Here is a 27,559-nt window from a genome sequence, read left to right on the forward strand (position 1 = left end):
TTTCCACTATGGACTGAAAAAAGGATTAATTGATCAATTAAAAATTGTCGATATAAAACAGATTACAGATATTATCCAGGTTAGTATACACATTGATGGTTTGCCAATATCGAAGAGTTCAAAACGACAACTGTATCCTATACTGGGAGAAATTTTTCCAAAAGTCTCTGTACCATTCGTTATTGGTATATACCATGGACTGAACAAACCAAATGACTAATGAATTTCTTAAAGATTTCATTAATGAGTACAAAAATCTAAGAGAGGAAGGTTTCGAGTATGATAGTCATAAATTTAAAGTAATTATAAGGGCTGTCATTTGTGATTCACCAGCGAGAGCTTTTGTAACCTACACAAAAGGTCATGGTGGTTTTTATGGTTGCGGTAAGTGCATTCAAGAAGGAGAATAGTGACCATCGAATGTTATTTCTTGATATGGATGCACCATTACGCACTGACTCGAATTTTATAAATCGTTTAAATGAAGATCATCATTTAGGAAAATCAGATTTTGAAGATATTGGTGTTGGTATGGTGTCTCAATTTCCAGTGGATTACATGCATCTTGTTTGTCAAGGAGTATCAAAAAAAATACTGACTTCGTGAACGAAAGGATGGCGACTAAATGATAAAAAATTACTTAAATTAAGTCACAAAATGACTGAAAATCAATATTATTATTATAATTATTATGAGTATTACATAACAACAATAATAATTTAACAATTAATATTAATAAATTTATAGCATGAATAAATAATATTTATTAATTTATAATAATAATAGTCTGCAAATTTTCTGTATGAAATCAGAAAGAGCTCTCAATTCTGACTACTATAAGTACTCTTTTATTTGAAGTCGTAAAGAGCTCTTAATTCGGATTTCTGCAAGACATCTTATTTTTGAACTCAAAAAGACTTCCTAATTCTAACTTCTGTAAGCACTCTTTTTTTTTTAACTCAGAAAAAAGATCTCTTTGAGAATATTTGTGGAAGTCTTATATTACTCTTAAAGTGGCGCATTCGACGTCCTCAAGACGTCTTAGAGACACCATTCCGTTAAAAATTACGACGTCCAAATCTTAAATAGGAGTTCATCAAGAACCTTTAAAGACATAATATTGTTTACTGGGATCCCAATTCAGCCTCTACAAACTTATACATAAATTTTTATAAGCTTTATTATAAATGGAAATCTTACCAACTAGTTATAATTATTATTGTCAACTCTTATAATTTATATTTATATACTCAGTATACTTTCAGTATATTTAACAGAGTATTAAGGCACACTTACAACTAAGTATAATATATTTTTAAACTTTAACATCAGTCGATAGGTTACATAGTAATGTCTTTGGAACCAAACATAAGCACTAAAATTTAAAACTGAAAATAAGACTTATAAATATAAATATATAAGAACACCTCAGAGAATACAAATTATATATAAATATCAATAGCATTAATAAAATAACTTAAACTTTTAATGATATCAAATGTTAAACAACTTAAAAGGGCTTCAATGTTGTGAGGACCAAATCCGTAAATTTTAAACAACAAATCAATTAATCGTTTTCTTTCTTTATCAAAACGAATACATTGGAAAAACACATGATTAGGAGATTCATCAGACATTCTACATGGACATAAGGCAGATTGAACTATACCTAGCCTCGCTAGACTAGATCTTAAGGAACTATGACCACCTCTTAAACGATTGATAGAGACTATGGTGCGTCTATTTACTTTAACGTCATTGAACCAAGGTTTCCTACTAATCTTATAAAAATTATTGAAATAAAAAGCTCCCTTTTCAGAACTACGATCTATAAACCACTTTTCAAAACTGCTCCACATAAAATCTTTCCACATTTTTTTAAAGTCACTATTCGGTAAACATAAAGTAGTATCTCTGCCCTTATAAATAGCTTCCTTAGCAGCTTTATCAGCCATTTCATTTCCATCAATATCACAATGACCTGGAATCCAATAAAAGTTAATCTGTTTTCCAAGTGAAGATAAGCTTCTAACTTGTTTCCTAATTTAATAAAATTAAATATGACCTATTATTAATATTCTTATCAGAAATTAAAGCTAACAACACACTTTTAGAATCAGAAAAAATACTAAAGTGTTTATACTCCGACTTTTCAATCAAATTTAGAGCTTCAACTATAGCCATAGCTTCCAAAAAGTAAACACAGATGCATATTTGGGGGCTCTGAATTGAAAATTTTTGGAATCCTCTAAATTAACTACCGAAAACCCTCCAGAAGGTTTGTCGTCTGACTTAGAACCATCTGTAAAGAAGCAAGTAGTCAAAGTGAGGGTATCCTCAAATATATCTTTAAAAATGCCTTTACAATCTAAAGAATTTTGAATCACAATTCCTTCCTCAAAGGAAACAATGGGATGGAAAAAGATGTTATCATATTCGAATTCATAACATACTGGTTTGTTAGAAGACTTTATTAAATGACTATATTTCTCAATTTCTCGGAAGCAGGCTGTAACAGTTTTACCTGCTCAGGTTGGCCCCTAATCAATTTTTAAATTAACTAACAAAACTAACAACAATAAAAATTACCAGGGCGCCACCAGGATTATTAATCACGGTTCCTGGAACCGGTCCAGAGCTGAGAAAACTTATCTTAGGGTAGAGAGAGTGGAGGAAGGTGCTGTTAAATAATAAAAATTTAATTAACAATCTGATCAGTTTTATTAACAATAAAAATTTAACAAACTTAACAATTTTAAGTGCTCACACACACACTTATAATCTAACGAAGCGGAGAATAACTGCGAAATAAACGATATTTACAAACGAACCTCCAATTGACGATACGATGACTAGACGGGCTTTTTTGAACGAACGGTCTCCCACACCTGCTTAAAACTAGATGGGCTTTTCTTAACGAACGGTCTCCCACACCTGACCTAAAACTAATGGGCTTTTTTGAACGAACGGTCTCCCACACCTGCTTAAAACTACTGGGCTTTTTCTAACGAACGGTCTCCCACACCTGACCTAAAACTAAGCTTAAAATTTAACGTCCACCGGACGACCAAAACTAACTCCACACTTTACACACTTTTAACTTAAAACTAAGTCCACAGGACTACCGCATTTAACACTATTAACACTCTCTATCACGCATAACCCATACAATTCTTCACACACATAACCCACACTTCGCTTAATTGATTTTTACTTTATAAATTTTAATAAAAAAAGGATTTTAATTTAATTACAATATTTTTCCAAATTATTCAATCATTAGTATTTGGTAAAAACAATAATTCCAATTCAACAATCAACTTCAATTAACCTCGAACTAACCCCTATAGAACCAGAGGCTTAATGCCTTGAATTAACTTAATCACAACATAGACCTTTACAATCACTTCAAAATTTTTAACATAAGTTTAATTAACTAATTCTGATTAAACTTTTACTATGACAATTTTGACTCAGATAACTAATTCCTAGGACTTAATATCCACGCCGATAATTATCAAGTTTCAGTAATTTCAATTTGACTACTTCACGGACTTAATCCCAAAATTATTAAATTCATACTTGACGGAATAGTTTTATAATATAATATTCTCAATAATTTTCCTAATATAATATTCTTAATAATTTTCCACTCTATATTATCCTCGATAATTAATTCTCAATATAGAATTCTTAATAATTAATTCTTAATATAAAACATTATCACTAGCGTTCTACTCGTCTTATAAATTATAAAAATTCGACACGAGTCGAAATAGTCAAATTTAATTGCTAGAACATTCGCTAGTCAAGTCTTTGCTTGACCTTGGGTATTGGAATTTATGCGACACACAACTGACGCTTGACGAAAATTCCACGAATAAAAATTTGTCTAATTTTCTCAATGACAAGGATCAATCAATTTTACTCAGTTAATTATTGAAAAATTAGTTTAATGAATTTTCTTAGATGTTAGTTAATTGATTGAAAACTTTTAGATATTAAAACTTTCCCCCGCAAGGTCGATTAAGTGATCCTCGGGTATAAACCCCCATGAAAATCACTAATCCAAAAACTAGCAAATGTTCTACGATTTAATTATTGAATAAGATTTTCGTCGATCAACGATCCAATTGATAAACAATTAGGAGAAGTAACTGGGCATTGGATAAACCGCGGTCCACTTCCTTTCCACAGAGCAATAATTGACACCTTGATGAACAAAACGATGGTCTAACTCACTCGTTGAGGATGAAGTCCTAGTTGTAGTTGGCTTCTTTCGTCTCGTCACTACTCTCGGGAACGGTCCTTTTCGATTTCCGTGGCACTTAGTCTGGTGGTCACACTACTTCTCCCTGTTCCACTGCACGGCTCACCTATTTTAACCCAAACTCACCCCCTCCTATTCTCCCTTTAGGCCCGAAGATCGAGACGCGCCAGTGCTATGTCGAATAATTATCGATATTCGGTGACTTATCGATTAAGGGTAATTTTACCCTGTTACAAGGCAATTAAATTTATATTACCTTCTCTATTGATGATCACAGGATTATCCTCAAATTCAATAATATCTTGTATGCAAACCAACAACCTGTAATCGCATTTAGAAATAGATCTAGACAAAAATTTATAAGACAAATATCTAAATCTTAAATCCAATGGAGGTTCTTTAGCTTCATATAGTACAACATTATTAGGGGTACTAGCGGAATATCCTAGAGCAGCTTTGACATTTTTGAGTTGTATTTTATTCAACTTCTGAAAATCAGACCGGGTCAAATTATAAAATAAAAAGGCACCATATTCAATCCTTGATCTAACAAGAGCTCTATAAATTCTTAAAAGAAGAATAGGATCAGCACCCCACCATGTTTTCCTTAGACATTTAATAACCTTTGAAGCATTCAGACATTTTTTAACTAACTCATTTATGTGAAAGCTCCACCTTAAAGACTGAAAATACATTCCCAAAAATTTTACAACATTACTACTCGAAATATAAGTATTATCAACTTTAATCCTCCAACTACCACCATTCTTATTACGCCAAGAATCATTTTTACTAAAAACAAGAAATTTCGACTTAGAACAAGATAACTCTAAACCTAAACTATCAAGTAATCGACAAACATCAATCATAACTTTTTCAACATTTTTAGTGATTCCACTCACGTCCCTTCCAGTGGAAAAGACACAAAGATCATCAGCATACTGTACCAAATCACAAATTTCATATGAGTAAACTGTCCTGTCAAGTTCCATAACGTAAACTGCGTATAACAACGGGCTTAAGACACTGCCTTGAGGCAACCCACGAAATACCTTACGAGATTCATCAATTTCACCAAAACAAAACTTGAGATTTCTTTCAGACACGAGATTATAAATAAAAGAAATAATTTTAGGTGGAAAGCCGAGCAACTTGAGTTTGTCAATTAAAATTTCTGGTAAAACACAATCGTAAGCAGATTTAATGTCTAAGAAGATAGCAGCCGTCGATGACTCCTCTTTAAAACCTTTTATAATTTTTAAAAACAAAAAGGCTAGATTATTAGCACATGATCTATTTTTTCTAAAGCCATTTTGCGAATTAGGTAACACTCTATGATATTCCAACCACCACATAATACGATTATTAATCATTTTCTCCATAACTTTAGCAAGACATGGGGCAAGCGAAATAGGTCTGAATTTATCCCCATCCCCTTTTGGTATGGCAAAAATAAAATACCTTCTCCAATCTTCTGGAAAAACCATCGAGTCATAAATCTGATTATACAAGTCTAACAAAAGCTCTCTAGCCTCACATGGCAAATGAGTTATCATATTGTAATCAATACCATCAAGACCAGGACTAGAACCTATCTTTAAACTTGAAATAGCAAAATCTAATTCCTCTCTGGTAAAAGGAAGATCAAGAAAAGGGTCAGAGTTAGGTGAGTTAAAATTTGGCGTAGGGCCTTTAACCCAAGCAGGACATAAATTATCAATTAAACTTCTTACAGCATTAATATTAGCATGACTATATTCATTAGCTGTCTCTTTGTAATTCCATCTATTTTGGAAACCTCTAATTTTGTTCCATAAAAACTTAGGGTTGGTATCCTTGGTAAGATTCTCACAAAAACTTTTAAAACTTTCTTTTTAATTTTTTTCAGGCCTTTCAACGTCTTAGCTTGTTGTTCCTTAAAACTAATAAAATTTTCAAATGACCTTTCATACTGAAATTTTTTCAAGCTCGCTTTCGAAGCCTTACTAGCCGATCACATTCATGATTCCACCATACAGAAGGAGGAAATTTATGTCTAATACATCTTTTATCATTTTTATAATTATTATTAGTTTTACGAAAATGAGGCGAAGCTGAAGTGACCCAATCCTCAATTGCAGCAGAAAAAGTAGAATATTTAACCTGAATGTCAGCAGAGGATTTAAAAAGATCCTTAATATCAGGAATACCGAGTAAACAAGAATCTTCAAAGGAAGACCAACTAACATCACGACCATAAAGTTTATTAGATCCATATCGTTTGAGACCAGGTTGAGGTTTAGCATTAAAGTCAATAAAAATAGGAAAGTGATCACTTCCTAAGGAGTCATCACCAACTCGCCAATTAAACAACCAATATGACTGACTATCAGTAAAGTTAAGATCGATAGCCGATTGTGAACCGAAAGATGGACACAAATAAGTGTAACTACGATCATTAAGACAAATAACATCTACTTCCTCAATAGCGTTAACTATTGCCTTACCAACTCCTCAATCAATTGAGGACCACTCCCATAGAGAGTGATGAGCATTAAAATCACCGCATATTAAAAATTGATTAGAAAATTAACTAAAAAATAAACCTCATTCATTTCTATCAATCATATTAGAAGGTGGTCTGTAACAAGAAACATTTGTAATAAAACTATCATCAAAACCAAAATTAATTGCACATAATTCAATCTTACCTCCGCAGTCATATAAATCATTAACCACAGTATACCTCAATGTATTCCTTACAAGAATGGCGACACCACTGCCATTATTATGTACTCTGTCTTTCCTCACAACATCAAAGCCTCTTAAATATAAATTATTCTTGTTATTAAGTCTTGTCTCTGAAATAATAAAAATATCAATATTATTAGTTAAACGTTCTAAATCATGTAACTTAAATCTAATGTTTCTTGAGTTCCATTGAAAGATTCTAATCGAACTCTTAAGGGGGATAGCCACTGTAAAATTTCGGAAAAAAAATTTTTTTTTTTTTTTCATTAAACTGAAGTTTATATATTCAAAATTATGTATTTCAAATTTGATAGAAAAATTCCGAATAGTTTTCGAGTTATAGTCATTTTTATAAGAGCGCGTCGATTGACCGTTTTACGCGCGGCGCTTCGACGAAAACGTCGCCTGCTCGCTCCGTCTTTGATTCGTACGGGTTGGCGATTGTTTTCCCTCACGATTGTCAACCGTTACAATTATTTGACTTTTAACGTATATTTTTTCTTATTGTTGAGATACTGTACCTCATAGTTTAGTTGTTTTGTATGAATACACACTCGTTCTTTAATTTATTGAGTTTCTTAGTGTACTCGTTATTGTTTACTTACTTATTTTTTTAAATCTTCTGATCTTTTTTTTTGTTTATTTAACAAAAAAATTTGTTAAATAATGGATCGTAAACAAAGTAAAGTTATTAAAAACGAAAGAAAACTGCCAAACGACAGGAAAAATTTAATCGACCGCTCAACAGATATGAAACTGAAAAAATACTGGCTCTCAACGACGTGATAGTGCTTCCAAGAGGAAATTATCACAAAAATCTGATTGTACAATTGATTCGAATATTAGCTACAAAATTATAAATTTTTTTCGATATTTAATTTACTAAGTGGCTGTGTATCGTGTAAAAAGTGTGGTGGTGATGTAAACTTTACTGAGACAAGTATTCGAGGATTAGGTTTTAAACTAGTTGTGAATTGCAAAAAATGTGATCCAGTTTTGATAAATTCATGTCCACTCATCAAGAATGCGTATGAAATTAATCGCCGTTTCATCTTTGCAATGCGGATAATTGGTATTGGGTTATCTGGAGCTGAAAGATTTTGTGCTTTCATGGATTTACCACGACCAATGTTCCATAGCTTTTACGATCGTCTGGTCACACAAATCAGAAATGCAGCTAGAAACTGTTGTGATTTAGTGTTGAAAAAGCTGCTAAAGAAGAAATCCAAGAAACCTGCAAGCATTTAAAATCCAATGACATTCCTGGAATTTCTGTCTCCGGTGACGGTAGTTGGAAGAAAAGAGGGTTTAAATCTTCATTTGGTATATCTTCTCTAATTGGTTACTTCACTGGCAAGATCGTAGATGTAAGTATGAAATCCAGTTATTGTAAGATGTGTGCGCTAATGAGCTCAAAAAAGGAACAGCTGAATACGATCAATTTATGCAAGACCATGCTCTAGACTGTCCAATAAACCATGAAAATTCTTCTGGACAAATGGAGGTAGATGGAATAAAAGAGATGTTTATGCGATCAGAGTTATTACATAACGTTAAGTATGTAAACTATATAGGTGATGGTGACACTAAAACGTATAAAAATATTTGTGATGCTAAACCGTATGGGGACATGGTGAAGATAAAAAAAAGGAATGTATTAGTCACGTGCAAAAACGAATGGGCAGTCGACTAAGGGCTTTGAAGAAGCAACGAACTAACAAGAAGACAAAAACAGGAAAAGAAGAAAATACACAGAAAAGTTTAGGTGGGAAAGGTCGATTAACGGACAAAGCAATTAATGAATTTACAAAGTATTATGGTTTAGCAATCAGACGTCATTCTAATGATGTTGATGAGATGTATAATGCTATTTGGCAAACATTTTATCACAAGTTTTCATCACCCGAAGATCCGCAGCATTTTCTTTGTCCTGAAGGTGCAAATTCGTGGTGTCAATTTCAAAAAGCTGTGGCAACAAATACTTTGGACTCATTAGTTGAAAAACCACCACTTCCTGCAGATATTGCGGAAGCTTTAATACCGATTTATGAAGATCTATCGAATCCAGAGTTATTGGAACGATGTGTCGGTGGGTTTACACAAAATAATAATGAAAGCTTCAATGCATTAGTGTGGCAGCTCGCCCCAAAAACAAATTCTTCTTGTTCCCTTATTGTTGAAATAGCTTTATATATTTCAACAATTACATTCAATGATGGGGCTCTAGCAACTCTGAAGATATTAGAGAATCTCGATGTTAAAGTAGGACCAACACTCTACTCATACTGCGCTGAGCGCGACGCTACTCGGGTTAAAGCTGCTGAAAGCCGCATGGAAACGGCCAGTAAAAAAATAAAAAAGTCAAGGTCAATACTAAAGATAAGGAGGAAGAACCCTCATATGGCCCAGGACTTGATAGTTTGATGTGAGTATGAATATTTTGTGAAAGACTAGATTTTAAAGTTGCGAGAATCTTCTTAAAACTTTACTCGCGTTTTTTCTCAAAACGACTTTTTCAAACTTTCCGGTACTGTAACTTTCGTAAATATGAACCGATTCTCAATTTTTTTGTTTCCCCGTATTCGTCTACTTAGTGGCTATCGTCGCACGTAGGGGATTTTGAAAATTTTAATTTTAAGATTTTTTAAGGCTGTTTGAGTCCAAAAAAATGAGGAAAAAAGACGAAAAAATTTTCAATATGGCGCCATTTTTTCTCAAATCAAAATTTTCAAAATCCCCTACGTGCGACGATAGCGACATTCCTATAGATTAAAATGCCGTTTGGTTTTTTTGTTTCAGATAATCCGTTTTTGAGTTACAGTACCGGCAATGGAGGGGGAAATTTTTTTGGTGCTCTACAAAAATGTTTATAACTTTGTGATAACAAAATATTTTTGAATAAAAATTTAGGAGAATTATCCTCAACATATACTTTATAAAACAAAAAAAACCCGATCCCCAAATTCCTTTATTATCCTAGTAAAAAAAATTCCCGAAAATTGCCTATTTTTTCCAGCGTCACAGTGGCTATCCCCCTTAAACTTTTTAGCCATATTATTATTATTTGATAACTAAGTCAAAGTGTAGTTGCACAGCCTTCATAATATTTCGGATCAATGCACAAATATCTGGAGTTGACAAAAAGGCCTTTAGCAGTAGCTGTAATGTTTCACCAATGATGTCTGTCCACTTGATCTTACACTCTTCGCTGACTCCCAAGGGGACTGTAGGGGGATAATCTGATCTGCTGACTGCATCTTGTAACTTCTTCCAAACCATAGACAAAGCTGGAGCCACATTAATTGAAGTATCATGTGTCACTTCTGAATTTTTCTTTGGTAAAGGTGGAAAATCTTTCAAAGATTCCACCATACTTTCAGTTAACTTTCCTTAAGTAATATTACCAGAACTTTGAGATAGCACTTTTTTTGCTTCCATAAAGGAAATATTGTCATGAGCCATCAGTTTTTTGTTTGTAACTCTTTAGCACGGGCTGGACATCTAGGATCTAACGTCGTGTGTTCACCCTTACAATTAATACATTTCTTTGTATTGGAACATTTAACACCTTGAGTCTGCTCATGACTCTGACCATAAACTAAGCAGACTTTATCAAAGGAACATTTGGTACCAATATGGCCCATTTTTCCGCAGTTGTAGCAAATTCTTATAGGGGGTACATACTCACTAACTGGCATGTATACACCCCACACTTTCACTTGCTTAGGTAATTACAAAGACTCAAAAGTTATACAAACAGACGTAGACGCCTCCCACTGGGGAGATTCATTAGCTGGACGTCTAATCCTTCTCTTCAATCTGTATACATCAACCACTCGAAGTCCTGAATTTTCTGAAGTTAACAACATTTTAATATCTTCATTACCAATATCAAGAGGTATATCGCGTATAACACCCTTACGAAGACGAATAAAACTCGGTACAAAAGCTTCCAGACCAACTGCTTTGAGCTTTTCATTCCCCAAACAGTCATTAGCTTTCTCTCTTATTTAAAACATGATTCGCTATGTACTGCGAGAACATTGAACAATATCACCAAAACGAATTGGCACTGTAGAAAGCTTACGTGCAACATCTAGAATCTTATAATGCTTCTTATCATCATTAGCCAAAAAACGAACAAAAACCGAAAAAGGGCCTTTATCAAAAGAACTAAATCTGAACGCATTTGACACTTTAAAATATTTTTGATCATTCATCTCATGACTGATCACATTATTTCCATCTGAATAATCCATATCTGAATCATTAGGATTAAAATCATTTAGAACATTGTCTTTTAGCTTAATTTTTTTATTCATATGTAGTATCTCTTTTTCGGGTTGGCTAGACATTGTACCATTTTTGGCAGAAACAAGATTCTTCATTTCTAGAAACTGCAGAAAATTTCCTTTAACATACCCAAGTCGTTGTCCTTCGATGAAATGTTTTAATGCACAATCAAGGTTTATCGAGACCTTGAGGGGCGATTTGCCCCTCCAACAAATACTATTGCGCACCAAGATTGAGGTTAAAGATTAAAGTGAATAAAATAAAAGAAAAAAAAATTCAATTCAAGAGTAAAATTATATTCACACCAATAAATTAAAGATTAACATTTATCAATCAAAAATTTTATCTAATATCAGTTAGTAATTTATTTAAAAATTCAAAAGAAAACGCAAACGTAAATCAAACGTCGTTCCTCCATCACGTCCATTATGGAAAATCTCAGAAATATGTTACTTTGCGCATACATGAGGCACCATCTATTAGACGTTTAAAGTAATTACTAGGCCTCTAGAGAAGTCTCTTACATTGTGACATACTCACTCTCGACTATTCGCTGGGTGCGTAAGGCATAGTGGGACACAAAACGGATGTCAGCGCCCGCTGCGGACAATACAGAACTAAGGGTGGCTTTTTATTACTAAAGGCTATGAAAATAACACGTGTATCAGTTTAATTAAATGAATAAAATAAAATTGGTCATCAAAGTTGTTGTGTAGTTGATTGCAAAAATACTAGTAGAAATAGCAATTGTAAATTTTATAAGTTTCCGGTTGCCAATTGGAAGATAAATCAGCGAAAAAAATGGATAGCTGCTGCTAAACATCTCTCACATGTTCAGCCAGGACTAAATTTTTATCCTTTCTTTAAGTTTCTGGTTAAAAAATAATATTATGGGTAATAAATTAAAAAAAAAATTTTTTAATACGTTCGTCAACATATAATTATGTTAAATAGAGCTATTCGTTATTCTTTATCTAATTTCGGATTATTATATATTTAATATTAATACTGCACTGAAAAAAAAAATTCTTGACTGGAGTGTAAATTTTCTTGGCTCAAGAAAATCTTAAGGAAGATTGAAAATTTCTTGAATGAAGTCTCTTGAAACAAGATAAATTTCTTGAGCCAAGAAAATTTTTTCTTGCTCCAAAATAACTTTTGTTTTGTTTAAAATTTTCTTGGCGCAAGAAATTTGTTTTTTGTGTGTGATTTTTCATTCAATATTAATTTAACAATAAACATCTAGACAGATTTTAACACTGTTTAACCTAATTCACTTGAGACTTGTTTTAGTTATTGTGTTTATTTTCCTTACTGTTTTCAGCTGACCCGAGAAAAAATTTTTAATTTAATCTACACTCTGTGTAATATGCCACATTTTCCATGAAAAAAAAATTTTTTTTCAAGTTTATTTAATTTTTTAAATAACTATTCGGCATCGAATGCATGTAAATTTTCTTAAAAGAGCCACCGTAAGTTGTATCGTTAGGTGGCGCTGGGGTCACGCACCCAGCGAATAGCTCTGTACCGATCACACGTATATCTAGAAGTTCTGTGTACTAGACATAATAAAGCTGCAACTACATATAGACTATGGAAGGTAGAGGTACCTCTACCCTCCATAATATAGACGCATATATAATCAAAGTCTTATATTATTACTAGAATAGCCATCCTTCCTATTTTCCACAAATTATTATAAAAATCCATTTTATAATTATAAGAAAACTTTTGGGAAAACCCCACAACCTAGGTTCAAACTTTTAACTATTAGAAAAAGGTTATTGTTAAAATGTATTTGTACTCTCTGAAAATTCAGTACAATAGACTAGGAATAATAATTTAGAAAAGAGGATTAATTAATTATGAATTATGGATTATGGCTTAAGCCATAAAAATATAAATTTACTACCTAATTGCTCTCTACTTAAGAAATATAAAATGTATAAAAAATGCGAGAAGATAGTCTGAGCCGATTTGTAACCCTCATTTATGACGAGTCCAGCTCACCGGAAGGAAGTAAGCGTAGAATATTTTTTTTTTTAATTTTGTTATATGCCAATTAATTGTGTCCAGCTCAACCACTCAGTCCGATAAATTCCCAAGGATGATGAAAACTTCGGACAACTCTGCTGGCGAGCCCAGGTAGTTCAACAACGGTCGGAAAGAACGAGTACCTGAGTATGAGAACAGCTAGGACCCAGTGAGAAGGAGAAGGACCAATCAACGTTGCCAAAAGACCGGTACAGCGGAATACTCAGATGGTAGGGAGAGTCGCCCCCGCCACTTCTAGTGGTACGAGTCGGACGTAGACATTTTGAGAAAGAATCAGAATAATATTCGAGCTCAGACTTATCACCTCGCTTTCCAATTTTTGTAAAGTCTTAGTGAATATATATTTCAATTCAGTTAAACCAATTTCGTTCAATTCTTTATTTAATTTATATTCATTTAATTCCATTTTCCTCATCATACAAATTCCCGTTGATAAAGTTGAGTATTTCAATATTCCCGGGCGAATTAAAGACCACGTCGATAACGTCGATAACTTTAAATTTAAATAAAGATTTCCATCGTTATCCACCAGGAGGATGACATAACAATTTGTAATTTTAGTACACAAAACTATTTGAATTGACCAATTACAGAGAGCGCTAATATTCTCAATAACAATATGGAGTAGTAAAGTATGTAAATAGAATGTAAATAATGTACAGTATATTTATACACTACATTATTAAACAAATTTGTTAGAGTGAAAAAAAAAGTTTTAGATGCCTCGTAGAGGCTGCATTGTAATATTCTAATATCTGAGTATGCACTTATCCACTTATTTTTCTCCTATGTTACAATGGTCTAAAAAATGCAAATTAAAATTCAAATAAATATATGACCTCATATTGTTTATATTTTAACAATTATTTGACAAAAAATTAATACATTGGATTCGAAAAATTTTTTCATTTTAATAAATTGACAAACAGGTAAGTCATTGCTGTTTTTCCAATCCAAAGTTATTCTTCTTTCATTAAATTAATTAATTAATTTGAAAATACTTTTTATCTTTCAATATACATTAAAGGTATTTGTTTACTTTTTGGTTATGTAGTGGGATGAAAAGTTCAGCTGAAAAAAAAACCACATGGCGACGAATTATTGGGAAAAGGCGATTGTTTTAAAAAACGACTCAGTTGGTATTGATTGTCGAAATGATCAGCTTATTCGATCAGTAAAAACAACAATCTCTAGAATAATAGAAAGTAAGCAACTTCGACAACTACCAGACAGTAGTTTATCCTCTAAAAAAGAAGAAAAAAATAATCAGCTTGTACCTTACTCCAAATCACCACCTGGAGCATTTCACTGCAAAAATGACTTCAGCCAATTCCATCACCATGGAAGCCCTAGTAACCCGCAATTACTCCAACATTATTTGTCACCCATCGGAGTATTCTGGGACATTGAAAATGTTCGAGTACCTAGAAGCAAATCAGCCTCCAGCATAGTGCAAATTATAAGAGATAAGTTTTTTAAAGGGTATCGTGAAGCAGAATTTATTGTTGTGTGTGATGTGAACAAAGAAAGTAAACAAGTTATACAAGAATTGAATGATGCCCAGGTATTTTTTTTTAATACTCTTGAAACTTATCATTTATTAGTTGATAAATAGTTTATAAATAATTTTTTTGAATCAATGTAGGTAAGCTTGATGCACGTACCGGCGACTTTTAAAAATGCTGCTGATGAAAAACTAAAACAATCAATTCGGAGATTCGCTGATACTCATGGTAGTACAGCTACAATTGTTGTAATATCGGGTGATGTTAATTTTGCAGCTGATTTGAGTGATTTGCGACATCGTAAAAAAATTCATATTATAATCATCCATAATGAGAATTCTGCATCAAAAGCACTTATTCAGTGTGCCAATGAGGATTATAATTTTAAAGATATTATAGAACGAATACCCTCTAGACATCCTGATGACTATATTAAGGTGTATTGTTTTTTTTTTTTGTTATTTATTGCTCTTAGTTAGCTGATAAAAAACTGTATTTTTTAAATTTTAATTTTAATAATATAAAATATATATTGTTTTAGGACAACGAAAAGTTTGACCTTTTAGTAACCAATCTTCCGAAAGATAAAGGATTCCAAGCAATAAGAAATAGACTTCAACGATTATCAGACAATTGCGGTGGACGGGTAGTAGTAGTAAATTCAGGAGCAGCAGTAGTACGCTTTGGACAACAAGACTGGGCTAAAAGGTATTTTATTTTATCCCAGATACCCAGTGTTTTCTCAGTATGTAGTTGACTTCTAGCAGTTACGGTTAGCTTATACATCAAATTGGCGGTAATTCTTTATTCAACAGTTGTAAGCGGATTTACAAAAATCTACGGCCGCAATTTGAAAACAAGTTAACAATCAAGCTTGCAGTTAAATTTCCTTTCAACTTTATTACAATTTGACGAAAATACTTGTACAGCAAGTTTTGACGTCTATTTGCAGAGTAAGTTATAGGTAATCGCTTTCTTTGCCAACTCTTTCCGTCAAGTTTGCTTCAAATTGCGGACGTAGATTGACAGTAAGTTATAGGTAAGGTGACTATCAGGGATGTTTTAAATTATCCTAAAATTACCGCAACTTTTGTATATTTATCAGCAATCGCTATTTAGCTATCAAGAAAAATGCCTTATCGGCCAATACTTAGTATGACTCTAAGTCATAAATAAGTGGGGGGATTTTTTTATAAATACGAGCTTCTGATAATTTTCTCCAGCAGTTTAACGACAACGTTCATAGATATACGTATTAGTTTTAAGTATTTATCGCGTGGTGCTCTTAATTCTAAATTAATCACCAATTAGTTTATTTAAAATAAGACTTTAAGTCTCTAAACAATCGGTTTTATTTTTAATATTTATTTGTTATTAAATTATGTGTTATTGTTATTAATTTATTCAATAGTGAGGGTAAAACAATTCATTTATAGACGCAGAAAAATTTTTTTGTTTTCAAATTTTCCGAAAAAATAATAACTTTATAAAATTGTTGAAAAATTTTTATCAATATTAATTTTTAATGATATTATAATTATTGACTGCTAATTTTTTTCTGTCCATTAGAGCTCAACAGCGTATGAATGGCACTGATGTATTTGGCGCGACAATAAAGGTGACCTCACTCAAGGATAATACTAGCCTAACATTTGAAGGTGAGATAACAAGCAAAGCTATTGAATATGTGTAATTCCAATGTTTACACAAGAAAAACTCTCTTCTGTTTCTATTGTTCGATTTTTTTTAATTTTTTAAATTTATTTTAATTCTTTGGTTTATAGAAAAAAATAACTTGGTCGACCGGATCACTGTTTTAGCAAACGGAGCTGCTGTTAGTTCACCATTACCAATGTATCATCCAAATGCAAACATTCCCACTGTCCGTAGTCTTCCAGGGACGCCTCAATATAATTCATCGTCGCCTGTTGTCGGGGCATTTGCCGGCTGGACTGGCGCTCACTCATTCAATTCCGGGTAAATTACTTCAATAATTTTTCTCTATCCCCTAAACATGAAAATTATTTATATTTTTTCCGTTCCAAATGACGTGAATCCGAGATCTGAGTTCTTGAGTCACGAGTTGATTTTATAAATCCTCGAAGATTCGAACAATGACCAGCGTTTGATCTTATCTGATGGAACATCTAATCTTCAATTTATTTTTAACTGTTTATTTTTTTTAAATATTTACTGAGCTATTTTTGAATAATTTTTCTCAATGTTGTTTTTTTTTCTTTTTTTTTTTTTTTTTTTTTTTCCTTTCAAGGACTCTACCGGCCCCAATACTAGGACGTACACACCCAGGAAATGGAGATGCGTACAATCGACAGTACGCGGACATGAATCGTGGACCGTCACCATTAGTTTGGAAAAATCCAACCCAACACCAGTTCGGTCGTTGGGAAGATTTTGCATCAATCAAACGGCAACAAAAAGACTACGGCAGACCTGGAGTTTCAGTACTGAATCAAGATAATATCGGAGTAGACTCTACTAGCCACGAATCAGATACATCGCGTCGTAATCGTTCTCATAGTTCCATGAACTCTACACAAGATACCAATAGTTTAACGCGTCAAAATTCTTTTCAATCAGCCGGACCATCGGCGTATAAACCAAATTATCTACATAGCAATAATCCGAAGCGTATCAGTCCATTGCCGAATCATTCGAGAAATTTAGAAGGTGGATATCATAGTAATAATGGTCAAAACTATCCAAAAACACGTCGCTCAGCACGAACGCCTTCTCCGTATAAAAATCTATCTGCGCATGTGTCTAATAGACAAACAGTTGTATCACCTTATCCACACAGCGATCCAACGAAAGATAATGATAAGTTCTTTAATCCGATTAACCATCCCATTAATACTTCCAGTAGTAATTGTAGTAATAGTACTAGTAATAGTGGCCCGATAGATATTCAAGTTACTAATTTAGATCAAAATATTGAAGCCAAAACAATGTGTCGTATATTACACTCGATGTTTTCTGAACACGTGCGCGTTGAACATATTGGTGTTTTCATGCAGTCGGACGGTAATTATGCGATAAATGTTAAACTTGGATCGTTGTCAGATGTACAGTATGCAATATCACAGCTTCATCGCCGTAAAATTGGATTTAAGAGAATATTAATGTCATATGGACATACCAGTGGTACTAATCCACAAATAGTACGATCGCAAATAATAATGCTGCTTCTAGAAGTACCGGGGTACCAATTACCACTATTCAAATTTCGTGAAATGTACGAAAATCGGTTTTTAATGCCGCTTTCTGTATCCGAACTTTATAAAATGAAGGACGTCTGTAATGTAATTGATGATAAAAATGGACGCATGGTGGCTCTAAATCCAGAATTCCGAAATTCACCATCACCTTGCATCGAAAATATATCTCAGGTAATGTTTTTTTTTTTTTTAATTTAATTTACCTAAAAATACTTATAAAATGACAATGATGACATGTTATGCCGAGTATCAATTAAAGTATTTAAAGTTGAGTTAATTATTTAATTCCTTTTGATCTTTAATGATGATCATATACCAAGCGATTATACTGATGATAAATTATTAGTCATTACTTTTCAATTAATTTATTAGATAGATAAATTTTATTTAGTTTTGTTTATTTTTTTTTTTTTTTCAGCGTACTGCTATGGAATTACCGTACTGCCATATACACTACCAAAAACCAGGTTCTGACAAAGGATGGGCTGAACAAGAAATTGAGTCTTTACCGAACGTAATGATGTCGTTGAAATTATTAGGATTACATATTGAGAAACTTCTTATTACGCACAACGGAAATCTGCCATTGCTGACTTTAACATTTTGCTACGAAGCCGAGTTTAATGAAACTCTAAAAACTACTGAAAATGGAGTACCACTCGAGCATTTAATTTCTTGCCTAAATTTCGTGGAGATTAAACAAGTAAACAATAACATTAAATATATAATTTGGGCTAACGATAAAAATGTTGATTTTCATGAAGAAATAAGATGTGCTAGCCCGGCTCTTATTAATCCGCTGATGTTGTTCAGTCGAGAGTTGGTTGATCTATTGAAAACTGCGCCACACTGCCAGATTATTTTCAATAAATTCATTCCAGCTTATCATCATCATTTTGGACGACAGTGTAGAGTTGCAGATTATGGCTTTACAAAATTAATTGATCTGCTGGAAGCTTTACCCAGTACTATTCAGGTGATGGGCGAGGGAAATAAAAGGGTAGTAACTTTGTCACATCGCGCCCAAGTACGTCGCTTCACTGCTGATCTTCTGCGTGTTTTAAAAGCTCAAGCAAGTAAGCAAGTGATACTAACCGATTTTCCAGCTGTGTATAGCCGTGTGATGGGCAAACAATGGGATCCAGTTGATTATGGAGTTTGTGAAATAGGTGACATTTTAAATGAAGTTTCTGAATATACAGTTGCCGTGAGTGAAGTTGACGGTGACAAATTGATTGCGATGCCTAAAAGAGATCAAACAGCTGAAGAAAAAGAACGAACAAAACAGTTTAGTTTGGATGCTATTGAATTGCTTGGACACAGCCCACATTGCACGATGCAGTTTAATAAATTCGTACCATCTTATCATCATCACTTTGGTCATCAATGTCGTGTCTCAGATTATGGATTCACTAAATTGATCGAGTTGTTTGAAGCTATTCCCGACGTTATTCAGATTAAGGATGTTCCTGATGGCGAAAAACTTATTACTCTAACTGAGCCAGAACGTTTACGTGTTCTGGGAGAACAAATTAATACACTAATATCTAAATATCCAAACGGATTATTGCTGTCCAAAGTTGGACAAGCTTACGCACGTCAATTTGGCTACATACTTAATCCAGAGTTATACGATTGTCATACTTTAGAAAAACTGTTTGGTAAACTCAGCAACTTGGTACAAATTATACAATCACCAGATGGATCAACAGTTATTCGGGCAGATAAATCTCACTCTCAATTTTTGGGATTGAAGTGCCGTAGAATTTTAATGGATCAATGTCAACAGCGTTTACCTTTCCATGAATTCCGTCGTATATACGAAAAATATTTCGGAGTACCTTGTGATCTTAGCGAAATAAAAAATGATTTAAAAGATATAGTTGAATTTATAACTGTTAATAATGAAGAATTTATCGGGCTAACAGCTCTCCAATGTTTTGCCTGCAATCTGTATCGTGTTTTAATGAAACATCGTGGTAAATTAAACCTCGAATTGATTGAAAGTGCTTACTCAAGTGTCACTGGCAATGAATTCAAAGCAACGCACTATGGATTTTCGTCATTAAATGCTCTTCTTCAAGCGCTGCCGTGCACTGTTATAATCAAAGAAACTCGTACTAAAAAGAAAATAGTATTTTTAAACAAACAATTAGAAACAGTAGGAATTCCGATACCACCGCAACTAACCTCTCCTAACAGTGATCAAGAATCTAATAGTGAACCTACTACACGACCTCAATCATCTCAATCAAACTACGGGTCTGTGTCATCAAGACTGAGCGTATGGGCTGAAAATAGTTTTCAAAAAACTTGGAGCAGCATAAATGACGATAATAAATGGAGTCAAGCAGCAACTTCAGGATCAAAACACTCGGATCAGTGGCCAATTATTGATGAAAACGGTGAAACGTTTCTTAAAAATATTGTCTCACGCACATCGTCGACGTTTATGGACAACATACCCATGGGTAACAAGACTGGGCTGTCAGATTCTATTAATCACGATGACAGTAACGGCGAGTCTGGAGTGTGGTCATCACCACCTCGCTATGTTCCGAATACTTATTCAACTAATGTCAACTTACCACCGTTAACGCTACCTGAGTGGGTTCACGATGAAGAAGACGATCCTACAAATTTGCTGTCTCCTGCGAAAAATCTTTTATCTGCGGCAGCCGATCCTCTGAATTCGTTTTACCCTAACCACATGATAACGGCTCCGCATCCATCTGAACTGCCACTTCCTTCGCTATCGCTCGTTCCCAAGCACAATATATTTTCAGAATCTTCTAGGAAAAGTGAAAATAAAATAGAACCACGTAACCTTGGAAATTCACTTGAGATTTTAAGCCCAAATCGTTCTAATAACACAACTTCTGAGAGCGAACCGTCGCAAAACACAATGGAGAGTGAAATTTCACACATTCTCGACAGTACACCAAAAAAAAAGGCCACAGGTAAACGAACTAGCAAACTTGCAGCTCAATTTAATCAACCCATCGATTCATGAAATAAAAATGCTTTATTGAAGCATTTATTTTTATTAGTTAAACTGATTAAAATAATAATCAATTAATCAGAATAATTAATTAAACAATAATTATATTGATCGTGTTATTTTAACGAAAAATATTATTATCACAATAAGTATTTTGCAAGTTAATAATAATACTATTTTAGGTCTTTTATAAATAATGAAAATACACATCTCTCATTGGTATCGCAGAGCATTTTTCGAGGCTGTGATAAAAGTAACAATTAAATAAAATAATATAATATTGTAGATATTATTTGTATAATTGTAATTACTTAAATCGATAGTAAGATTCATAGGTGATTAATTTTTCATTGTTGAATTATTTAAATAACTTTGTGATAAAACTAACATAACTTCTATTCATTATTTATTATTTTACTATTATTATTTATTATTGATATTTTTTAAATATTTTTTCTGTAATTATGTAATATTTTTTTTAATAGTAATACCGTTGGTTTTATCATAAATATTTGAGAGATGATACTTATGTTTTTTGGAATATAAATATTAGTATTTCATTTAGAACAATCATTTATACCAGTCATTTATTATATCTGTTGATTCTAAGTAAAATGTTTTCCATAATTTATGTATTATAAATGCACATGTCATGTTTCTTAATAAACAGAGAAACATTTTTTAATGTTTATCTCTCAAGTATTATAAGAAAAAAAAAACAAAAACAAAAAAAAAAAAGAACAATTGTAAAATTTTACAGTTTAAATCTTTAATCATAATTACAATGATTAACGATCCAAGATTTTTAAATAATAATTTTTATTGTAAGTGAGTGTATGAGTACTGACTGTGTATATAAGTTGTAAATCTAATTAATTAATTAATTATGAATAATTTTCTCCTATTTTTCATAATTACTTATAAATATAAATTGAAATGAAAAATAAATTTATTGATATAAAGTAATACAGTAAGATCAAATACAGTAAGTGTATCCAAAGTTTTTGAATTTTATCGATAGAAAAAAAAAATGAATATTCTTTGAATAATATTTTATTAATAATTAATCGATGTATATAAAATTGAGCATTTGCAGTGCAAAATAATCAAATTACGAAAAATTATGATAACATAAATGTGTATTAATTGTAAAAAGAACTCAGGTTTAAATGATTATACAAATGCCATAATTGTCAATTTGTTATCACGTCTTCGTTACACTGCTAATTAATTAATATAAGTCAACGATAAATATAATAAATTATTTTTGGCATTTCGAATAATCTATCTTGACTTCTTTAATATTGTTAGTCATTATTATACAATTATTATTTGGATTATGAATCATTTTAGTGTATTTTTAACTACAATTCGGTAATTAAATCATCTGGAGTTTTTATTATTTAGCTTAATTTATCGATTATACGTAAGCCGAAAAGATCTCTTATTTATAATAAAATAATTATAAACAAAAAAATTTAATAATTGTTTATATAATAAAACAATTTTGAGGAGATTAAATTATCCTTACAATGAAAAAATTTTTATTATAATAAAAAAAAATAAATAATTTGTAAACTAATATGGTGTAATAAAATTTGATACATGTAAATTCAACAATTTATTTTGTGATGTATAGATTATTTATTTACGTTTTTAAATTAAAATTATTTAAAAAAAAAAAATTTATACCATATTAAAAACACATTGACGATAGATTATGTTTTAATTAACGTTTACTTATCTGCAAACAGAAACTGAAATTACAAGATAATTATTTGGATTTCAGATTAAATTACAAATTGTTAAATTCAGTTATTGAACTTAATGACACATAATTGAAATATTTATGAAATTTGTAGAAAGAAATTTCCATTTGAACTAAAAATATTTTCTCAATTGAAGAAAAATTCTTACTTCATTCAAAATAATTTCAATTTTTTTTATTTAATATTTTTTTGGATAAAAGATTTTATAACATTAAAGTTAGCAGTCACTGGGTAATTTTTAATTTTATTTACCAAAAAAATTTGGTACTTATTTACAATTGGGGTCAACCCCATTGTTGGCCATAAATAGGTGAAAAATTAAAATTTTCAAATTTTTTTTTATTCTGCTTTTTTTAACAGTAGATTTATGTTAAAAAATGTCGCGAGAGAAAAAAATAAAGATTTCGATAGTTTTTTTTGTCTTCAAAAATTGGAAAAAATTCTGGCTCTTATGTTTTTGAATAAAATTTCTATTTTATCTTTTTTTTTTATATATATATTTTCTCGAAAAATACACAAAAAAACGAACGATTAAAAAAAAAAAGTTGAACATCACAATTTCTGAAAAATTTATAAATTTTTTTAAAAATTTGTTCAAATTGTGATAATCACCTTTTTTTTTTGATTGTTCATTTTTTGTGTATTTAAAAAATAAAAAAATATACCAATAAAATGAAATAGAAATTTCGTTCAAAAAAATGAAAATTAACATGGTTGACCCCACTTGTAAATGTTTACCAAAAATTTGTTCCAAAAAATTATTTTTAAAAAAATTACTTTTTTTTTTTTTTTTTTCATTTCTACATGTCAATTTTTTTTTTTTAATCTTTTTTTTGCAATTTATTTGATATGAAATTCTTAAAATTATTAAATATGTGCTAAATTAATTTTCATAAAAGTTTTATATAAAAATTAATTTAGCAGATATTTAATAATTTTTAGAACTTTTATTAACAAATAAATTAAGGCAAAAAAATACGAAAAAAAAAATTGACATTTGGAAATTAAAAATGCAATTCTTTTAGAATTAATTTAATTGTTAAATAAAATTAAAAATTAGTCAAGTGACAGCTAACTTTAATGTCATAAATTTCATACATATTATAAAAAATTTTTATGTAGTCGGGAGATAATACAATTTAAAAATTAGAAAAAAGGTTTTTTTGAGATCGTCGCTATTATTATCATTATTACTATTATTATTATTATTATTAAAATTTCTGATATTATTCATAGGGAGCGTTGCGATCAGCTCCTCGGATATACAACAATATCTATCAGTGTTCTATTAAATAAATTAACATTCTTAGATTGACTTGAAATTAATTTATTAATTTATAATGGGCGAAAAAAAAGAGCCGCTTTTATTCAGATTCGCTGATGCTGTTACAAATATTCTCGAAACACCTGTCGTTTGGTTCCGAGGTGATTATCTAATCATTTACATTCACTAGGTTAAGTTTTACTGGTGCCAAAATTAAATTTTTTTTCTCTTTTTTTATTTAATTGACTTACTTGAGATGATCAATTTTTTTTTTAATTTTGAGTAAGTTATTATTCTAAAAAACTAAATTTCGTTAAATTTTTTTAGAAACAATTGTTGAGCCTAACAGAAAAGTGTATCCCTGGTATCATCAAGTATATAGACGGGTACCTACAATTGATGAATGTTATACTGATGATTTCGTCTGTCAATATGAAGCTAATGTACAATACCAAAAAGACAGGTGATAAATTAATTTTATCCTCAAGCTACTAACTAACTTCTTAATAAATTAAGTTTTCTAGCTTTTATTTTATATTCCTCCTTAAATATTTATGACACTGAAGTTAGCAGATACTTGAGAATTTTTTTTATTTTTCTTTAAAAATAAACTAAGTATAGAAAAGTTCCGGGAGGTGTGGACAGAGGCAAAAGGTATGAGGCACACGAGGGCGGTAATAAAGGAACCCTCCAGGACACCGGGTTTGTCCTTGATAGGGCTCGACAAAAAAACACTGAGAACAATTGTCGGGTTCATCACAGGACACCGGACCACAGGAAGACATCTGAAGCATATGGGAGTCTCAGAAAACTCTCTATGCTCCAGATGTCTATCAGAGGAAGAAACTCCTCTCCACCTAATCTTCCATTGCGATGAACTAGCAACAGCTCGAGAGAGCATACTAGGATTCCGCGATGAAGAGTCAATCGACGTGCTGGAAATTGGCGTAGGACGGCTGCTTCACTTTTTGAGGCAGACAGGCCTGGCCAATTCTTCAGCAGCATAAAGTAATTGACCCAGGAGGGCTGAGTACAATGGTCCAACAGGACTGAGTGCTTGACCCAATATCGATTACAACACCCCCCCCCCCCAATTCAAATTCAAAAATTTAATTCAAGTATAGAAAATTATTTTTAAAAAAGCTCATGTATAATTTTTTAGAGCTTCCGAAGATGGAATTTTTTAAACAAATTATTCTTAATATAATTGATTTGTTAAAAATATTCTAAAAATTATCAGAAATCTCTCAATTTATGAAAAAAATTAGCAGACATTTGACAATTTTCAGAATTTTTTTTATTAATAAAATTATCACAAAAAACAATTAAAAGAAAAATTTCCTCTTGCAAAAAATTTGAAAAACTATACGTGCAATTTTTTAAAAATGTTTTTTTATTTTTAATTTAATTAATAAATAATATATTACAGCTACAGCTTTGCCTCGGCCAACAATTACATGTAATCTAAGGCTTTTTTTATTTTCCTTCCCAAGAGATGCAATATAATATTTGCTGTCAGCTAACTTTAGTTTTATCTCAATTTCAGTATCATAAATATTTTGTGTAGTTCTTTACTTTAAAGTATTTTATCAGTTTTATTTATTTAAAGTTCAAACAAATTAACAATATTATATATTATACATTTTTAATATATAATACTGAAGTTAGCGATCAGCTGACAATTAAAAAAATTTTTTTAACAAATTATGTACAATAAAAAAATGCTTCTAAAAATTTTCACTTGTAACTTTTATTAATTTTTACATGTGAAACTTTTTCGTTAAATTTTTTTTTAATAATTTAATTGCTATAAAATTCCAAAAAAATTTTTAATATCTGTCAACTTCAGTGTTATTTTAATATATTATGAAAAAAGAGGGTACATTGATCAATATATGTGGTTTTAAATTCCTTTAATTTAGTGACAATAATTTTATTGTTTTTCATTTTTTTTTTTTTGGAGTTCTCAATTATTATTATTAGTTTAATTTTCATTAATAAAAATAACTGTTACATCGCATAAGGACCAGAAAGTTTCCTCTAATTACTTGTTTCTATTTGACTCTTTTTATCACAAAATTTCTTCTATTCCAAAAATAAAACTAACAATAAATAGTTTTATTTGCACAACTTTCGTCTCTTACAAAGTTTTTACATATTTTGCTTCTGTATATTAATTGTATATATTATTTCTTTTTCTATTTACTCTTTTTATCTTTTTTCTCTTTTCTTTTATTATCTTGTTTGCACGTCGTTGTCCTGGTGACCCTCCTGCACCAAACTCCGCAATACTGTTTTTCCCCTTAGGATCTCTCCAATTTTTCTGAAGACCGTGCTTGCTCTCCCTTTTCTATTCTTCCCTTTAATACTTTTATTAATCTTTCTTCTATCTTTTCATTTTCTAACTCTTTCCATTCATTTAAGAAACTCTTTTCCTCTTCTCCTATTTTTTCATATATTTCTTTACATTTCATTATAGGCATCAGAATTTCTTCTTCCCGTTCACATACTCTGCATCTCCAATCCTTATATCCTTTCTTCCCCCCCCTCTCTCTCTATTTCCACACCGTACCCTCGCCCAGGTTTCTTTGTCTTCTTCACTTATTTTATCCTTTTTCCAATAGTAATTTTCATCTTTGTCTATTACAAAAATAAAACTATTATTTTTATTTTTTAGAATGGTTGACAGTGAAATCGTCGCAATCTTAAGAAATAGATACGAAGACTGTCTTCTTTTCAATCAAGAAGATGGTGAAAAATTATGTGCCGGTGTCCGTGAAGCTGTGGAACAAGCAACTGCAGATTGGTGTGCAAAACGTAATCTTTTTTCTGTATTAATTTAATTATCGGTTCATAAGGAATCATTTATTGAAGTTACTGATAATTGAATTACAGATTCTGATCTTGGGCCACTGCCAGATGTTAAAGAAGCTTTTATGAAACAAAAGCATCGTATGGTTTGGGAAAGAAGGCATGGACCCGTTGGTTCCGGAATGAAACAAAAGGCCGAATTTTGAACCATCTTGTGTAGAAATATATAAACAATATTGTAAAATTCGATCTGTAGATAATTAATACATTAATAAAAATCTTGGGGTACACTACCAATAATTATGTAATTTTTTTTAAATAAACTTATGTGCTTGTATCACAATAAATAATTAATAGTTTAATCTTTAAAAAATTATTCATCTTAATAAGAAGAAAAATTCAATAAGTGATAAAAGAAGTTGTTGACCTCACATGTGTCAAATTTATTACACACATTATATTAGGATCCTTGTCATATTTTTTAGAGTATTGAGTATTGAAAATAAAATATAATTATACTTGATAGAAGCCAAGGTTGTTTCGTAAAAATTATGGAGACACAGTAACAAGCCGAAAATTGAATCCGGACTTTCCCGATTAAATCCCAGGTGCTCTAAGAACCATT

At 31.3% G+C, this 27,559-nt stretch overlaps 3 protein-coding genes across 8 annotated transcripts; all 3 read left to right on the forward strand.

The window, feature by feature from the left end:
- Positions 1–8,648: 8,648 nt before the first annotated feature.
- On the forward strand, positions 8,649–10,073 carry LOC141527779 (uncharacterized). Its single transcript, XM_074243446.1, has 2 exons — positions 8,649–9,425; positions 9,800–10,073. Exon 1 carries the CDS (start codon positions 8,678–8,680, stop codon positions 9,422–9,424), a length of 747 nt encoding a protein of 248 aa, XP_074099547.1. The 5' UTR covers positions 8,649–8,677; the 3' UTR covers position 9,425; positions 9,800–10,073.
- A 4,051-nt stretch (positions 10,074–14,124) lies between these two features.
- Positions 14,125–21,922, forward strand: Marf1 (meiosis regulator and mRNA stability factor 1-like protein). Of its 6 annotated transcripts, none has more exons than XM_074243440.1 (8): positions 14,125–14,277; positions 14,403–14,912; positions 14,994–15,290; positions 15,395–15,561; positions 16,423–16,511; positions 16,638–16,830; positions 17,123–18,260; positions 18,508–21,922. In XM_074243440.1, the coding sequence occupies exons 2-8, from the start codon at positions 14,436–14,438 to the stop codon at positions 21,100–21,102; spliced, it is 4,956 nt and encodes a 1,651-aa protein (XP_074099541.1). In that variant the 5' UTR covers positions 14,125–14,277; positions 14,403–14,435; the 3' UTR covers positions 21,103–21,922. The 6 variants fall into 6 exon arrangements, with proteins under 6 accessions (XP_074099541.1, XP_074099542.1, XP_074099543.1 ...); XM_074243441.1 differs by having other exon boundaries at positions 16,674–16,830; XM_074243442.1 differs by lacking the exons at positions 14,125–14,277; positions 14,403–14,912; positions 14,994–15,290; positions 15,395–15,561 and adding an exon at positions 16,072–16,269.
- A 2,167-nt stretch (positions 21,923–24,089) lies between these two features.
- On the forward strand, positions 24,090–27,234 carry Nd-pdsw (NADH dehydrogenase (ubiquinone) PDSW subunit). Its single transcript, XM_074242313.1, has 4 exons — positions 24,090–24,284; positions 24,451–24,586; positions 26,801–26,940; positions 27,019–27,234. The coding sequence occupies exons 1-4, from the start codon at positions 24,200–24,202 to the stop codon at positions 27,138–27,140; spliced, it is 483 nt and encodes a 160-aa protein (XP_074098414.1). The 5' UTR covers positions 24,090–24,199; the 3' UTR covers positions 27,141–27,234.
- The last annotated feature ends 325 nt before the right edge of the window (positions 27,235–27,559 follow it).

This window comes from Cotesia typhae, unplaced genomic scaffold, assembly GCF_013202065.1.
Source record: "Cotesia typhae breed Kobodo isofemale line unplaced genomic scaffold, CoteBio_Ctyphae contig_4, whole genome shotgun sequence".
Taxonomy (NCBI): Eukaryota; Metazoa; Arthropoda; class Insecta; order Hymenoptera; family Braconidae; genus Cotesia; species Cotesia typhae.

Bases quoted from the DNA above. Each gene is read 5' to 3' on its own strand.
- LOC141527779 (XM_074243446.1), top strand. From the start codon at position 8,678: ATGGGCAGTCGACTAAGGGCTTTGAAGAAGCAACGAACTAACAAGAAG.
- Marf1 (XM_074243440.1), top strand. From the start codon at position 14,436: ATGGCGACGAATTATTGGGAAAAGGCGATTGTTTTAAAAAACGACTCA. The intron at 15,562-16,422 runs GTATTTTATTTT...TCTGTCCATTAG, and splicing joins CAACAAGACTGGGCTAAAAG to AGCTCAACAGCGTATGAATG. The intron at 18,261-18,507 runs GTAATGTTTTTT...TTTTTTTTTCAG, and splicing joins GCATCGAAAATATATCTCAG to CGTACTGCTATGGAATTACC.
- Nd-pdsw (XM_074242313.1), top strand. From the start codon at position 24,200: ATGGGCGAAAAAAAAGAGCCGCTTTTATTCAGATTCGCTGATGCTGTT. The intron at 24,587-26,800 runs GTGATAAATTAA...TTTATTTTTTAG, and splicing joins GTACAATACCAAAAAGACAG to AATGGTTGACAGTGAAATCG. The intron at 26,941-27,018 runs GTAATCTTTTTT...ATTGAATTACAG, and splicing joins TGCAGATTGGTGTGCAAAAC to ATTCTGATCTTGGGCCACTG.